General features: G+C 42.7%; 1 protein-coding gene and 1 long non-coding RNA gene across 3 annotated transcripts; both read left to right on the top strand.

Moving 5' to 3' along the window:
- Positions 1 to 395: 395 nt before the first annotated feature.
- LOC109878673 (uncharacterized) lies at positions 396 to 2,045 on the top strand. The gene is made up of 3 exons (XR_004210452.1): positions 396 to 515; positions 703 to 762; positions 1,989 to 2,045. It is a non-coding gene; the product is annotated as an uncharacterized LOC109878673 (long non-coding RNA).
- Positions 2,046 to 3,092: 1,047 nt separating this feature from the next.
- On the top strand, positions 3,093 to 15,569 carry LOC116374488 (uncharacterized). 2 transcript variants are annotated; one of them, XM_031827913.1, is made up of 10 exons: positions 3,093 to 3,420; positions 3,787 to 3,919; positions 4,165 to 4,330; positions 4,587 to 4,696; positions 4,814 to 4,977; positions 5,337 to 5,356; positions 5,596 to 5,732; positions 7,245 to 7,411; positions 7,673 to 8,953; positions 13,307 to 15,569. In XM_031827913.1, exons 2-10 carry the CDS (start codon positions 3,807 to 3,809, stop codon positions 13,501 to 13,503), a joined length of 2,355 nt encoding a protein of 784 aa, XP_031683773.1. In that variant the 5' UTR covers positions 3,093 to 3,420; positions 3,787 to 3,806; the 3' UTR covers positions 13,504 to 15,569. The 2 variants fall into 2 exon arrangements, with proteins under 2 accessions (XP_031683773.1, XP_031683772.1); XM_031827912.1 differs by having other exon boundaries at positions 7,673 to 15,569.
- The last annotated feature ends 918 nt before the right edge of the window (positions 15,570 to 16,487 follow it).

The following is a 16,487-nucleotide window of genomic DNA, read 5'->3' as shown; positions in this document are numbered from 1 at the left end:
AAGATGATACAATATGGAAGTTTTACTCGAGTGTTGGCTGTAAGGTTTGTATGCATGATGTGCAACATAACCTTTTGCTCATGGGTGTGGGGAGGTTGGACCCCCTTCTGAAGAAGTCATTTCTGGACAATATTACTGTCCATAATAGTGGACCATTTTTGTCTCAAGAAACGGCCAATATTCCATAATGGAACTTTAAATGAGCCATGGTTTGTGTATAATGTAAAATAAATTGACGCTATAGGCCACTAATGTTGAATTACCCATATTGTGATACATACTACATATTGTATGTTTGAGATTACATTTAAATGGGCGCCATCTAGTGTTTACAACAACGTATGCAGTTCATCTATAGGACATAATTTACAGTCAAATTATATTATAGGGAGAAATAGGCGGAGCAGGAATGCACGTTTCTATTTTGCACATTGCCCTATCAATTCCGATCATATAAAACAGCTGAACCAAATCTCAAATCAATAGCAGACAAAGCGCAACTGGAACGGAGTCAGGTCAGCCTTGTTGAATTGTTTGAGCTAAGATATAATTCAAACTGAAAATGGATCCTTGTGATTGCTCAAAAAGTAAGTTTGTCTAATGGAATTGATCTCTAAATTCCGAATTGACCTGAACGGGTACAATGGATTTGCAATGCAGGTGACCCTTATTAATTTAGTAGTTGACGTGTTTTGTTTACAGCTGGACGCTGCAGTTGCGGTGGACTCTGCAAGTCTACAAACTGCGGATGTGCCACGAAAAGTAAGTATGTGTTGATCCGTTTAAGCTCGGAACAAGAATTGTTTCACCCGCAGTAACTTCTGCTAAATGTGTGATCTATAAAACTTGATCAAGTGCAATCCGTCGAAGGAAAGCGAGGATAACTGATGGAGCTGGAGAAATGTACACATTGACTGCGCTACGGGTTGTAAGGACTGACTATCCATTAAACAATATGTAGTTATACTCCAATATTTTAAGCATTTTATATTGTGTTCTGATGGAATATGCGTAGGACAGTTAAACCAAGAGCATTATGCATTTAAGTTAGATACTTAACGAATCAATGGGTACATGTCGAATTTGTCAATGGCTATAACAAGTGCAGATTGCATTTTATTTTTTATTTTTTTACTTTACAGTTTAGTTGTGAACAATTGGTAGCCACGTCTTCGACAGACTGGTCATCCCAAACCAAGGATTCGAAAAAAAAAAGAGATTTGCGTTCGTTAGCCAGGTGCCCGGAGAACGCCCACGGCAAAGTCGGCTCAAAGTGACGTAATTATGCGCGTGGAGTAATGAGTAGGATTGCCTTCACGTGCAATAGTAATCTCTATCTTGTCTTCCCTATGAACACAATTCGTTTGCAAATTCGGTGCGGTGCAGATTAATGACTGTTCGATTTGCGAATCGGCTCCTCCCTCACCGCCTTTGCCGGTTCACATCAAGAGCCATAAACTGTGCTCGGCATAATCAAATCCGCCCAGTGTCAACGCGCAACCCACCATTGCGATTTAAGATCGAAATTGACTACCCTAGTGTCCCTTAAAAGCATGGGTTCCCAAACTCGGTCCTGGGGCCCCCCTTGGGTGCACGCTTTGATATTTTTTTTTTTTCGCCCAAACACTACAGCGGATTCAAATAATCAACTTTGAATATTTGAATCAGCTGTGTAGCGCTTGGGCAATAATCTAAACATGGGCCCAAGATCCAAGTTTGGAAAACCTGCTTTAAAGGAATCCTTCACCTGAAATTACAGTTGCATATCTTTCCTTACATTGTAAGCATTTAGTGCAATGCCCAAATAATTTAAAAAATTGAATATCCAGTCAAACTCTGGATGCTGCCACTAGTGGCATGTCTAACATTCAGCTGAACTTTTAACCCAGATAAAATGACTTCAGGCCTGTTGTATAGCAGCCACAGGTCTTGTTGGAAAACCAGTCAGGGTCATTAATCAGTACTAATCTCTTCTATCATTCCTCCAGGTTGTTGTTCCTGCTGCCCGACTGGATGCAGCAAGTGCGCCTCTGGTTGTGTGTGCAAGGAGGGCAAGACGTGCGACACAAGCTGCTGTCAGTGAGGGCTTGACACATAACACTCCATGTCCTCTACCCGTGCACATGACATTATCCCGGTTGAACAAGATGAGCATTGTAATAAATTGCATCTCCAATTTTGTCTGTCTTCAATCATGTGAAACTGTCTCCTTGCTTTTTAGTGAGCACTAATGTGAATTTCAGTGACATTACCATTTCCTTGGCAAGTTAAATGTCTGGCTAAGTAAATGTGTGATCTGTCTGTAGTGGGTACCACCTGGGGCCAAATTTAGGCCCTTGCTGGTATAGGGGAACTTTGCATGTCTTCCTTATTCAGTGGTGCCATAGATTGTAATATTGTTCATAGGACATGGGGGGTAGTATCCACTGTCCTTGATCAATCCTCGGTGATTCCAGTTTTCTGGCTTGTTCTATTGTCGTTTGCCCAATCACATTTCAGAGCTGACCCATTGGTAGGAAGAAATCAGAATTGGTCTGCCTGTGTAAATTTTATTAGGCCAACATCGTAATATTGGCTTTGTATTTAACCCTGCCGTAAGCGTATAGGCTTAATCAAGGTCTGGAAAACTGGCCCAAAACTTCAGTGTAGTTGGAATGGGCTCGATCTACAATGATTTGTATCTCAAGCCTGGGAAGTTACACGCTTCCACTGATGCGTTGTCCCGTGCAAGACCCCCAGCAGGCATGTGTGTGTGTGTAAGGGCACACTTCAAAGACCATGAAGGACCACTGACATGATCCCACTGCTTACACCAATGTAGTAGATGGCTGAGACATTTAACCATTCTGTCGATGTAACAGTGGTATTTTTGAGAGGGTTATCAATTTGTGTAACGTGAAAGTTGTTAAACTGATTTATAAATAACGACTGTCCATTCAAGCAACTGAAACCCAACCTACTATGACCAGGTACAACCAACAGTATTACTAGAACTGAAGTACATCCTCTCCCTATTGACAAATGGCCTGTGAGAGATTTCGTAACTGGCGTAAAATTGACCTTGGCACTAGCCAATGAAAAACAACGGATATGGCCCTAGTTCGGTTTCACTGCAGCAGTGTTACTCGCATACCTCAGTGGTTGTTCGCCCAACTTCTGATACGAGAATAACAAACATTAAAAAAATATATTCCTTCCCTCGGGTCAGTCGTTTTGCTGTGGAAACTAGCTGATTAGCTAATTTGATTACATTTGCAGCGTTGAATCAACGAGGCAACACCAAGAAACTGCTGTGTTTCGGCGGATCAGCTAGCTACGTAACGTTAGCTGACTCGACATCTGACATAGCCAGCTAGCGGTTAGCTAGCAACCACTACGGATACAATCTAGCTAACGGCTTTCGTTATCAAATACTCCCAGGTAATGTTATGCTAAATATATCTGCAGACTAACTTGTATAAATCAATATAGCTAGTTATATTTATCATGTTTGCTTATGCCTGAGTCAGACGCTAACTAGCTAGACTTTCAGCTTAACGCTATGTCCTGCGGTAGCTAGCTGCTAGCTATGATGCTAATTTAGACATCAAAATCAGAAGGCTAGTTAGCTGGTCAGTTTGCTAGTTTCTAACAACCTTATTGATGTTTGAGCTAGAACTAGCTTATCGAAGCCGTACATAAAGGCTAACGTTAGCTTGTATGGGGATACGAGGGCAACTTGACTCAGTTGTGGGTGGTTGTCAGTCGCATCGCCCTGTCCCTTGACCCCGAACCCTGTCCCTTCAGCATGCTGATGGTGGGAGGCGATGGACGGATGCAGTAAAATGAGTGTGATGGAGCTGTGTGAGACGGATGATCTGGCCACCAGCTTGGTGCTGGACCCCTTGCTGGGGTTCAGCACCCATAAAATGAACGTCAGGTAATCTCGTTACACCTATCCATTACATTATATTTGACAAAATTGTGTGAAATGACAAACTTTTGCCATAGATGTATGCATTGTACCATTGTTCTTGTGCTTGGTCTTGATGGTTCCTCTATGCATCTAGTAATCAGTCTTCATCAGGCAGTTAAGGCACAACTTCAGCGTTCTTCAAAGAGAGGGTGAAAAGTTAATTCACAAATGCGAAGAACAGCACACACCTAATTCTTGTCGCCCTGCAGTCCCCCCCCAGAGGTCCGTCGTTGGGGCTACCTCAAAGAGACTCTGCTACGCTTCCAACGCACACATGACTTGCAGGCCACCTTTGAGGCCCTCACAGTGGGAGACTGGGCCTGTGACTACTTCACTGGACTGGGAACACACCGTCTGGAACTACTGAAACAGCATGTAAGTGTGTGTTTGCAGGATCAGTTAACCCTGTTATATCAGTGTGCACTAGAAGTATGTTTTTGATTGCCCCTTCCTTTCTTTAGTCAGTGTAATTTCTTTCATTTGTTCATTTATTTTTATTGCCTCTGTCATTTTTTCTTATTAGTTTGGGCAGTTCGCTAATATGACCTATTTTCACTCTGTGGGTATTCATGATTGTGTGCATGAACATGCTTGGCTATATGCATGGTCTTGACAGCTATTATTTCTTCAGGTGTATCGTTACCTCTGTGCCTTCCTGTTGGATAGTGGTGTCCAGATTGAGTCATGTGACCGATACTCTTCAGAAACCAACGGAGCAAAGATAACCTCTACCAAGCACTGGTAAGGATCAACTTCTTTTAACAGTTGCATTCAATAGTCATGTGTAACTCTGCAGATTAGATAAATCTTGTCTGTGTTTTTATATATCATGTTTAACTGTGACGCTGAATGCTGCAGGTTTGTAGGTGAGCGGATGGAGGTTCTGTTGGGTTGTATAGCCGAGCTGAGTCCAGCAGACAGTGCTGTTCTGAGAGCAGGGGTGAATGACTTTAGTGTGATGTACTCTACTCGTAAGCGCTGTGCACAACTCTGGCTTGGGCCTGCGGCTTTCATCAACCACGGTGAGTTTTTCAAGATTCAACTCCAGTTACTGTCTGCCACACTGTACAGGCACTGTACACACACACTAAAACAGAAATCCACTGTGCATACACTATCACAGAACACACAGACAGAGCATCTGCTTATGGGATTTCTCTTAATTAGGCAATCCTAACAAGTCATATATTAGATCTAGAGTGATCAAATCAAATGCACTAATCTAATCCTGTTATTCAATGTGCTCCCCTACAGCAGAGCTTCACAGGATTTGCTAATGGTCAATACTTTTATTATACAGACGCATGGCATAATTTCCAGTGTTTTTAAGTTGTTATATCTGTATTGTAACCATACGTTTGTTTCTGTTTCCTGGGGGAAGACTGCAGACCAAACTGTAAGGTAATCAACAATGTTATATATTATTAGTCATGGTACTCTTCTATATTTTTAATCACTCTGTGTGTTTGTTTCTGTTAAGCATTGTTCCCTTTTTATGTTATGTTATACATGATTATTGTTATTATCCTCCTCGTCTGTGTCTTTTGTTTGTACTATTATGGTTTTATTGTTTGAAGTGTTACATCCCCAGGGCTAGCGATGTCACCTTGTTTCTTCCCTCACCTCCCCCTTCTCTCCAGTTTGTTCCTGGCGATAAGAATGGAGGCTGTGTAAAAGTGGTGAGGCCCATCGCACCTGGGGAGGAGATCACCTGTTACTATGGCGACAGCTTTTTTGGAGAAGACAATGAAATGTGTGAATGCTGCACCTGTGAGAGGTGAGCGGATTGAGACATATCTGCTCATTGTCTCAATGACCAGCTTAACATACATACATACATGCATACATACTATTTTCTACATTGTACATTGTTAAACAGATTAAAAAAAAATATATTTCATATTCTTCAAAGTAGCCACCCTTTGCCTTGATGACAGCTTTGCACACTCTTGGCATTCTCTCAACCAGCTTTTCCAACCAATGCTTTTCCAACCGTCTTGAAGGAGTTTCCACTTATGCTGCGCACTTGTTAGCTGCTTTTCCTTCACAATCTCAATTAGGTTGAAGTCGGGGGTTTGTGGAGGCCGGGTCATCTGATGCAGTACTCCATCACTCTCCTTCTTGGTCAAATAGCCCTTACACAGCCTGGAGGTGTGTTGGGTCATTGTCCTGTTGAAAAACAAATGATAGTCCCACTAAGCCCAAACCAGGTGGGATGGTGCATCACTGCAGAATGCTGTGGTAGCCATGGTGGTTAAGTGTGCCTTGAATTCTAAATAAATCACTGACCATGTCACCAGCAAAGCACCATAACACTACCTCCTCCATGATTTTACGGTGGGAAATACACATGCGGAGATCATCCGTTCACCCACACAGCGTCTCACAAAGACACACTTGTTGGAACCAAAAATCTCAATTTTGGACTCCAGACCAAAGGACAAATTTTGACTGGTCAAATGTTCATTGCTTGTGTTTCTTGGCCCAAGCAAGCCCCATCTTCTTATTGGTGTCTTTTAGTCGTTGTTTCTTTGTAGCAATTTGACCACGAAGGCCTGATTCACACAGTCTCCTCTGATGTTGAGATGTGTCTGTTACTTGAACCCTTAGTGGGTTCAAGTAACATTTATTCATTTATTTGGGCTGCAATTTCTGAGGCTGGTAACTAATAAACTTATCCTCTGCAGCAGAGGTAACTCTGGGTCTTCCATTCCTGTGGCTTCCTCATGAGAGACAGTTTCATCATAGCGCTTGATGGTTTTTGTGACTGCACTTGAAGAAACTTTCAAAGATCTTGATATTTTCCGCATTGACTGACCTTCATGTCCTAAAGTCCATAATATGGATTTGGTCTTTTACAAAATAAGTTTATCTTCTGTATACTACCCCTACCTTGTCACAACACAACTGATTGTCTCAAACACCTTAAGAAGGAATGAAATTCAACAAATTTAATTTTAACAAGGCACACCTGTTAATTGAAATGCATTCCAGGTGACTACCTCATGAAGCTGGTTGAGAGAATGCCAAGAGTGTGCCAAGCTGTCATCAAGGCAAAGAATGGCTATTTGAAGAATCTCAAATATTAAATATATTTTGATTTTGTTTACCACTTTTTTGGCTTACTACATGATTCCATATGTGTTATTTCATACTTTTGATGTCTTCACTATTATTCTACAATGTAGAAAATAGTAAAAAAGAAAGAAAAACCCTTGAATGTGTGTCCAAACTTTTGACTGGTACTATATAATGACGTGTAATATTATACTATTTCTTTATTATTTAGGAAAGGAGAGGGTCACTTCCGACACAGAGAGAGGCAGCCTGGTTGTGATGACTCTAATGACCTGTCTGGCCAGAAGTACCGCCTCAGAGACACAGACCTTCGTCTTAACAGAGGGAAAGCACCCTGTCCTCCTACATTTCGGCCTACATTTACATTTTCAAATTCAGGTAAGTTTGTGTCTCTCGTTTCAAACATTAAGCTAATGGTGTTCATGTCTTTTAACAATGCCCGAAATTCTCATTCTATGAAGATACAAGTGGTACTACGTATTGGTCATTGAGCAATAAACTGTCTATTGCTAAATGTATTGCAGATAAGACAGTTAGTGACAGTATGCAACTAGAATGTAATGTCAGGTGCAGTATGCATTTATTTGTTATGCTATTGGTTTTGCCTGAATTTCTTAGTTCTTTGTCTTCCTGTCTCAGCTATCCCTTCAAGGAATTCATTTACCCAGCAGATGAAGAGAAATGCTCTGATGATGAGCAGGAAGACCAAAAGGTTGAAACAGGAGGGGCAAAGGAGGATATCTGGAATGAAGCAGCAACGGCTGATAATGCCATCCCTATCAGAGGTGGTGTTGAGGGACCTTCGGGTCAGAGTACGGCGCCACACGTTCAACTTCTTGTTGAGCTGCAAGGACCCCACCAGCAAAGAGAGGGCCTTGCTGCACCAGCTTGAACATGTGGAGACAAAAGACAAGTGGAGGAAGGAACAAGCTGCTCTCTGCTGTACAACCAAAGAGAATGACAAAAAAGAGAAGAGCAGCAATACTTGTGAGTTAAACCTGAAGCCTTTCACTCTTCACCCTTCCTTGTCTTCTCAACAGAATGCTGGACCAGCAGTTTGTGGACAGATACTGGGTGGAAAGCCCCTTCGAGTGGTGGAAAAAGTATCTGTCCAGACAAGGATCTCTTCCAGAACAAGGAGCATGATCAGAAACTGTCACACACACCAGTCTGTTTCCAGAGCCAAGAAGAACAACAAAATCATTTGCAAGCGCATTGAACTCACCAAACCCATTTGCAGAAAAAGCAACAGCGCAAGTCCTCAGAAACACATGGATAGCTGTAGTGGAAAAGATGCCACGCACAATGTTATCAAAGATATTCATGGAACCAATTGCATAACCATAGAAAATAACACCAACAGCAACAACAATGATGTGGCATACATCAGCAACAGAACATACACTGGTGGAGGCGGGCCCAAAGGCAGCAAGGCTCAGGATGCAGATCAGAAACCAGTGGATCTGAAACTGGAAATCAAAACCATTGGAGAATCGGGGACTGACGGGACACTTGTGGCGAGCAAACCCTCTGGTAAAAGAGTTGAAGTTTGCCAAAGTGCTTTGGACAAAGCCAAGAAGCCTGGGAATCACCAGAAACCCATTAGTACTCCCCTTGTCACTACCACCCCTAGCACCATTTCCCTCTCTTCCCCCTCACTTGACCATGTTCCGGTAATGTCAGGACTGAAGCAAGTCACAGTTAGCTTGATAAGAGTGTCTGTGCCGGGAAGTGTAGCAGAAGAAAGGGCCTGTCCAGGATTGGAGGGAAAGGGCATTGTGAGAAGAGAGAGCAGCGTACCAGTGCAAACAGAACAGATGGCTAGATCAGCTACACAGGGAGGAGAGGTAGACACCAGAGTGTCCAGGTCCCAGCAGAAGTCCATGGAGGAAGCAGGCAGGGAGTTGTCAGACGCTGAAGGTAAGAAAGGGGTGAGGGAAATGTATTTCAAGGCTAAGATGAACAAAGTTGATGTAGGAAGGGAACAGACTGCTGTGGTGAAGGTCGATTTATTACATGGTGAGAAAGGGGCAGGTGAGAAGGTCATTGAAATAGTAGCTGCTGGTGGGGGGGAGGAGGTTAGTGTGGCTGGGAAGGGGCATAGGGGGAGTGTAAAAGACATTGATAGAGGGGCTAAACTAAATAGTAAAAGTGTACAATCTCAAGTTGTTGGCTGTGATAAGATGGTGCTTAGAGGGCGAAATGATGCAGAAGAACAGAGTAATGGAAAAGCAGGAGGACAAAATAGCAAAAGTTGTGACAGCATTATCAGAAAGGATGGAGGTAAGAATGAGAGGGTGTCTGAAATGGGGAGTAGTATAACTATGGACAAGAAGGGTGTTGTCATCAAACAGGTGAGGGTTCTGCTTTCTGATATTCTAAGAAAAGAGCGGGATCAGAAGGCTGGGGGCTCAGGAAGTGGGAACACAGGAAAGAAAGATCTAATTTCTTCCAACCATAAACAAATGGAAGATGGCAGAGAGGCAAATAATGATGGAGGGAAAGAGGTTAGGGAACAAATATTATCTGATGCACAGACAAATAGTTTGCCTCATGCAACAACACAAAGTGGGATAACTACCAAACGGGGGAAAGGAAGGGCTAATAAGATGAAACTTGAGGGTCCAGGTCAAGACTTGCATATTCACTCGTCACAAAGTAATGATGATTTAATCCCAGCGAAAGAGAGGCTTTCCAAGTCTCCCCCTCCTTCAGAATATCTTCAGACACACACCCAGGCCAACATTCCTCTGAAGAAACGGATGTTCCGTAATTCGGTGGAGACTGACTCTGAGCAGAGCATCAACTCTCCTGTGTCAGAGCCATCCTCCAAGGACCTCAAACCCTCCACAGAGCTGAGACAGAATCTTACTCTGTGTTCAGGAAGAGAAACTAAAGCTATCAAAGTGTTGGAGGACAGCGGTAGAGGTGGGTTGCGGTCTAATAGGGACCCTAAGTCTACCGTTTCAGAGTTTGGGGTCCAATCTCGGACACAGACCTTCAAGAGGACAGCAAAACAAAATGCAATGCCCAGAATGCTGCGTCCCAGAGTCAATCAACTGGAACAAGACCGGCCACGGAGGAGTGCAGGAAAGTATAAAAGAGGGACCCGAGACTCAGAGGTACTGGAGAATGAATCTGATGAGGACAAACACAAAGCAGGACATGGTGAAATCTCACTGGATTCTAAAAAAGAACATGTAAATGAAGGAGGGAAGAAGCCAGAATCACAGTTACTGAATTCACTCACCTCACAAACATGCAAGGAAGAGAACGGGAAAGGGCAGAGCCTCAACTTCAAAATTCGTTTTAAGAGAAAGAGGGGCAAGGTGTGGGAGTTGGACAGACCTGCAGGAGGAGAGGATTTGATCATTGAAGCAGAAAAGTCTATTGATTCACAACAATTGGAGCCTTATAGGGCCATTTTAGATTCTGTGTCAATCTTAAACTTAGAAATGGAGAAGGGTGCCCAGGCAGATGGGAAGGAGACTCATGACGTACGATTTTGGAAGAGACGTAAAGTTAGACGAGGCAGATTGGGGAGTTTGAAAAATAGAGGTCCCATTTTGATGAACAGGCAGAGTGAGGTTGTAGCTGTAGACTCGAAAGAGAAAAAAAAAGGACAGGGGGAGCTCAGCGAGGTAGAGATAAATGAGGTGCTAGACGAGGTTGTTTATGGAGTAAAGCAACTGCCAGGAGAAAAGGGCCATACAATTTCTAGTGAGGGTATGTCTGTCGGAGTGGGGGGACTGCAATGTGACTATCAAGTCACACCAAGTCCTGTTAGAATCTGTGAAAAAGATATTCCATCCTTGGCTGAAGACAGAGAACAAGTGAAGGATACTTGTATCGGAGTAGAGAGTACTTTGGTTGACAGTGGGGAACTGCATGGACACAAAGTAAAGGATGAAGACCAACCCTTACCACGGATCAAACTGCGGAGAAAAATACAGGGTGTATGGGAGGTGGACAGCCAGGTGTTGGAGCAGATTGAAGCAGAGTCTGAAAAAGAGAAGAAGGAAATGACATGCGTTAAGCCAAAAGAAGAGTGCCCTTCTCAACCTCCCACCTGCCAGAAACTCAACAGTGCAATCAAGTGCAACACTTTAAAAGATTCCTCTGCTGTTCTTCTGAAAAAAGAACCCCCCCCCCTCACTTTATCTCTCTCACCCTTGACCCTTAACTCACCCCAACCTTTGGGTTCTGATGTGATGGCCTATGCTCCTGAAACAATGAATGAGAGGGCCATGCCAAAAATCACTAATAGGGGAGGAAGGGGAAGGGGAAGGGGACGGAAAGAAAGGCAGAAAACAGAGACTGCTCGCAAGGTTGCAATTGGAGAGATGGGAACTTCTTGTCTTAGTCATAACCTGCTACAGATAGACAATAGTCTTTCTAAACTCTCAGAAGGGTTATGTCAGTCACAATCCTTAGAAAAAAACATACCTTCTGATTACACTGCTTCCACCTCAAAGATTCCATCCCAGTCTCAGTCACCACCGTTCAGTTTTCCAGAAAGGATGCTTTCCACAGAATCCAGCTTTGCTAATTGCTGTGAAGATCTCCTCGACTTCCAGTGTCTCAATCTTGAAGGGTTCTATCATCCACAGAACATCCTCCAAACCTCCCCAATAGACCTCTGTCCAATGGATCCACCCAGCGGGCCCTTTAGTAGTCCCCTCTCTCATAGCCCCTCGGATGCTTGGAACCCAGAAACCCCATACCTTGGCCCTCCAAGCCCAGGAAGTATCTTCAATGCAGAGGATCAGCAATTTCTTAATGGTCTTGTGTGCTCCAAAAATGAGTCTCTGGATTGTGGAGTTAAGGATACTTCCAAAGACAGAGGACAGCTCAATGCAAATTTTTGTTTTACACCCCTGAGCAGCGCTGAGGGGACTTTCATGGATCGTTTTTTGATGAAAAATCCTGGGATGAAATTGTCAAAAGAAGATTCTAAGACACAGGCCTTATCTTCAGCAGCCAAAACCCACTACTCTCAGAAAGAATCATTCATGTTTAATACAAATACTCCATCCATCGGTTCCCATTCCCACAATACCCCAGTCAATGTTCACCATCAGAGCACCAATGGTACTAAGGCTAGTTCTGCTCATTCCAATTTTTCTAAGGTCCAGCCTCAAGTCAAAACTCCGGGTCCCTTCCACCTGATGAGCTCTTCCAATAAATCTCAATCTTTTTCCGCCTCTCAGCCAGTGCCAAGTTCCTTCAAAACTGTGCCCCAGAATTACTCAGTCAAGTCCGTCCATTCACCTCAAGTGGTTTCTAACAAGTTTGGCTCACAATTAAATCCTAATGTAGGAGATGCTTTTCGCAACACGTATGACAAAAGCTCCAGTGTGATCCAGAGTGTGCTTAAGTTTCAAGGAGGGAAACCAAGTCAGAATTTGAATAGTGCCCCTTCTAAAGTTAATATTGTCGCTGGCAACCCTAAAATTGCGGCCAAACCTCATATTGCCAAATCTAGGTACAGTGACATTGACAAGGTCCACCAGAGTAACAAATGTTCAGGTTTTAGCACTGGCGGCCATAAAGGTAGCATGCCCAGTTATAGCATCATTTCAGGAAAAGATCCAGTTCGTCTCAATGCATCAAACTACCCCATCAAGTCAAATCTTCCCAATGACAAAGTCCATCCAGATTATTTCCAGACATCCAGTAAAAGTACAACGACAGCTTTGGAGAAGCCTCCCTCTGACAAACCTCAATACACTGAAACCAACTTTGGCAGCAAAAACTTCTCCACTCTCCCAAGGCCTTTCTTTTTCCCCAGCCAAGCACCTCAGAGTTATGGTTCTCATGGCAAACGTTTGAATCAGGACAAGCCCTGTGGTGCTGTGCACTCTCAGAACCCTCACTCTTCCTATGCCACATCGACGTCACCTGACAAACTCTGTTACGATTCCTCAGACTTGACCTTTTCCACCTCGCTCTCTCCCTCTATGTCTCAGCACAATAGCCCCCAAGTAGCACACAGCTCTCCCTCTGGATCACAGACACCAGCAAACAAACAGCAGCCCCCCCCCTCCTCCTCCTTCTCCTACTCTTATGGTCACCAAGGTCCACCTTATGTGGTCAACTTTACTGGTGACCACTCAGTCACCATGGGCCTGGGAGATTACCCAGGGTCACCGCCCACCAACTATACGTACCGCTGCCTCATGGAGCCTTCGGGCACCCAGGGGAGGCTGGTTCTGGAGCCATGTGGACCCCAACTCTCACACTCACCATCTTTCTCTGTGGGGGGCTTTTCAGGGCTTAAAGGCCAGGATGACCACTGCAAGAGGGACACGCAACAGCAGTACCAGCCCATAGACCACCCACCAACACCCCACCATGCTCCCACATCCTCCCACTCCTTGAGTACCCCAGTCTCAGACCGTAAGCCCAAAAGACTGAGGCTAGTGGTTACTGATGGGCTAGTGGATCTGGACCTCCAGTATACAGACTGATTTATACCTGTTCTTCTCATCTGACTTTGATGCAGCTTGTAATATATCAACATTATTGTACAGAATTGTTCATGAGGAGCATATCTCTGCCCTGATGTTTTTTTAAACAGCAATTTACACAGTCTACCTATCGTTATGTTTGTCATTTGGTTACTGGTGTTTGTTCTAATCCCTCTCTTGGATACTGTTATGATATGAATGTCTCAGAGGTTTTATTGACATCTGTGTGGATCGAGTAATGCTTATGCTTAACAGTTTTACTTCTATTTATTTTGGGAATACAACCATCTTATGTGTCAGATCAGTGATTTGCAAGAGGAAAATATGTAGTGAATTGATCTCCACAATTCTTTTTTGGCATGACGTCCTTTCATAGTCTGTCATAGCAGAGGTTAGCCTCAAGGTGGGCACATTGAACCCTCTAGTTAGTAGTATGTGGAGGCCTTCTTATTGTACTGTAACATAGTTGAATGGGTTGTTCTCTGAAGTTGACATGTCAGGAAGATAGGCCTACACAAAACGTTTGCACATTCTACAACATGATTACTTTGACATAAAAATGTGTTTTTAAGTTTTAAAACAAGTGTGTCTATCATGTTTCTGTGATTTTGGGCAGTAGGGCTTTGATTCCAGTCGGTTTAAGTACTGTCTACGAGCTCTAAAATGTACAGTTTTATTGGATCTGCTCTCTGTTTCTCTAAGTACATAGACTTGCAAGTGTGTGGGAGTGAGGAGGGATTTTAGGTACCATGCTTTTCTGTACATGGTATGTTTGTGCACTGCCTTGCCAATTTGAGTGAAGATTAGCAGTCAATGGTGCATTAAGAAATGCACAGTGCATCAACATTGTGTGTACTGTAGAATGACGTCCAGGCCTGTAAATTCCAGGACAACTCCACTGAGGGGTGGCGTGCATGATATGAACTGCAGCTCTGCAGCCGCTGTCCAGAGCACCCACAGTATACGAGGGAGGGAGACCGGGTGGGTGGGAAACTGACTGCAATGTTTTCTGCAGAATGAGGTTTTTTCTTTGGTCTGGTGTAGGTCAAGGGGTAGATGATACTGTATTAGTGTGGCAACTTGGACTAAGTGGGTACATTTTGTGTTCCCTCCCTTCTTTCCCCTCTGTATCCACACTGAGAATACTTGGTGCTTATGGCATTATTTATGAAGCAACTTCAAAGCAATCTGTTGTGAATTAGAACAAGGACAGTGACTTGTTACTTGATAATCTTGCTTTTAGTCTTGTCTCGCTCATTACTTAATTGGATCACACTGGTTAGGCTAGTTGTGTAGATGGTGATCGCAATGAAATGTTATCCGAGAAATGTGTAGTCAGCCACGTGGTTGCATGTATTATTTTTACATCCATGAATGAGATTCACATTTTTGAAATGGACGTTGCTCTTACACATTTGTAATGTCATTTGAGCATTCCACTTCGTCATCTAGACATCGTTCCAGTAGCAATCCAACAGAGGTACTACATCATCTTATGTAAAACCATGAAGCAGTCATGTCTGTCTGTATTATTATTATTATTATTATTATTATTATTGAAAATGGTGCTTTATTGTAATTTAATATTTTACATATAATATTGATTGTTCCAGATATGAAAGGTTTGTTTATATTACATGATAGAACATATTGTTTATTTACTTTAAAAAAAAATCTAACATTTCATTTATGGTTCCCCAACGTTTCCCCTGGACCAAGATTTAGAGTTGCTTCAGGTGGTGATATATAATCAGCCTTCTGAAGAGGGAAACATTCTAATGGTCTGCTGTAGAATTGTAAAATGTAAATCATTAAAGGAAAAATGCATTCTTTTTTTTGAATTAAGCTTTGGATGTGTCTTCACAATTTTTTCGTGGTATGACATGTATTTATTGGTTCAACAAACCCCCTTGTGTCGTGTGGCATGAAACTGTATTATGAACCATGATTCATTTATAGATTTGTGGATCGTCTGAAGCATGCTATGTTGAACTTGTAATGTTAGCTTATAGTGCCTAGCTAGTTAATCATTTTGCTTAATTAAATACAGTAATTATATTATTTGACTGAATTTGTTTGGTTGCAACCATCATTGTAGTCCACAGAAAATGCTGTAAACTCTATTTTGACTTATTTGTTCATTCAGCCATTTTGTTATACTGCAGTTTATGAAAATACCAAACTTCTAACAGTGTATATGTTTAGGGTGGAAAAACAATATGCTGGTTTGATTGTAGGTTTGAATGAAAGCTTCCTTCAGGCAACTACTTCCTTATTTACTCAACATATTTACACAAGCTTTCATATTCCTTTCTTGACTGGATGTGTGTCCCTTTCCAGTCTGTAATGTCTTTCTCTCTATCCATACAGTATTGACAGACTGTCATTTACGTCTTGTCACTAAGCCTCCTCCTGTCTGTTTCCCGTCTTCTCCATCACTCAGTTTTCATTCTTGTTTCTAGCAGCATGTACTTCCCATTGGCATGTTTAGTGCTTCAGATCCTGTGACCCACTTTGCTTGTCTCAGTGGAAAGTGAGGGGTTAAATGTGATGCCAAGTGGAACAGCTTTTCCATAATGAGGACAAGCAGAGCAGAGCAGAGAAGCAGGCAGCAGAGAGGTGTGAGAGTGTGCTAAGAGACTGGATCCTTTGAGGTGTTTCACCAACCACTGAATGATCCTACAGCCCTTAGTATCAATGCTAGCACCTGCTGACACCTACATGTACATCAAATCAGTGATATCAATGCTAGCACCTGCTGACACCTACATGTACATCAAATCAGTGATATCAATGCTAATACCTGCTGACACATGTACAATGAGGGAAAAAAGTATTTGATCCCCTGCTGATTTTGTACGTTTGCCCACTGACAAAGAATGATCAGTCTATAATATTAATGGTAGGTTCATTTGAACAGTGAGAGACAAAATAACATTTAAAAAATCCAGATAAAAATGCATCAAATCAGTGATATCAATGCT

This window comes from Oncorhynchus kisutch, linkage group LG6 (genome assembly GCF_002021735.2).
Source record: "Oncorhynchus kisutch isolate 150728-3 linkage group LG6, Okis_V2, whole genome shotgun sequence".
NCBI lineage: Eukaryota > Metazoa > Chordata > Actinopteri > Salmoniformes > Salmonidae > Oncorhynchus > Oncorhynchus kisutch.
Note: the sequence above shows the minus strand (reverse complement) of the source record. Positions and strands in the feature narration are given on the sequence as shown.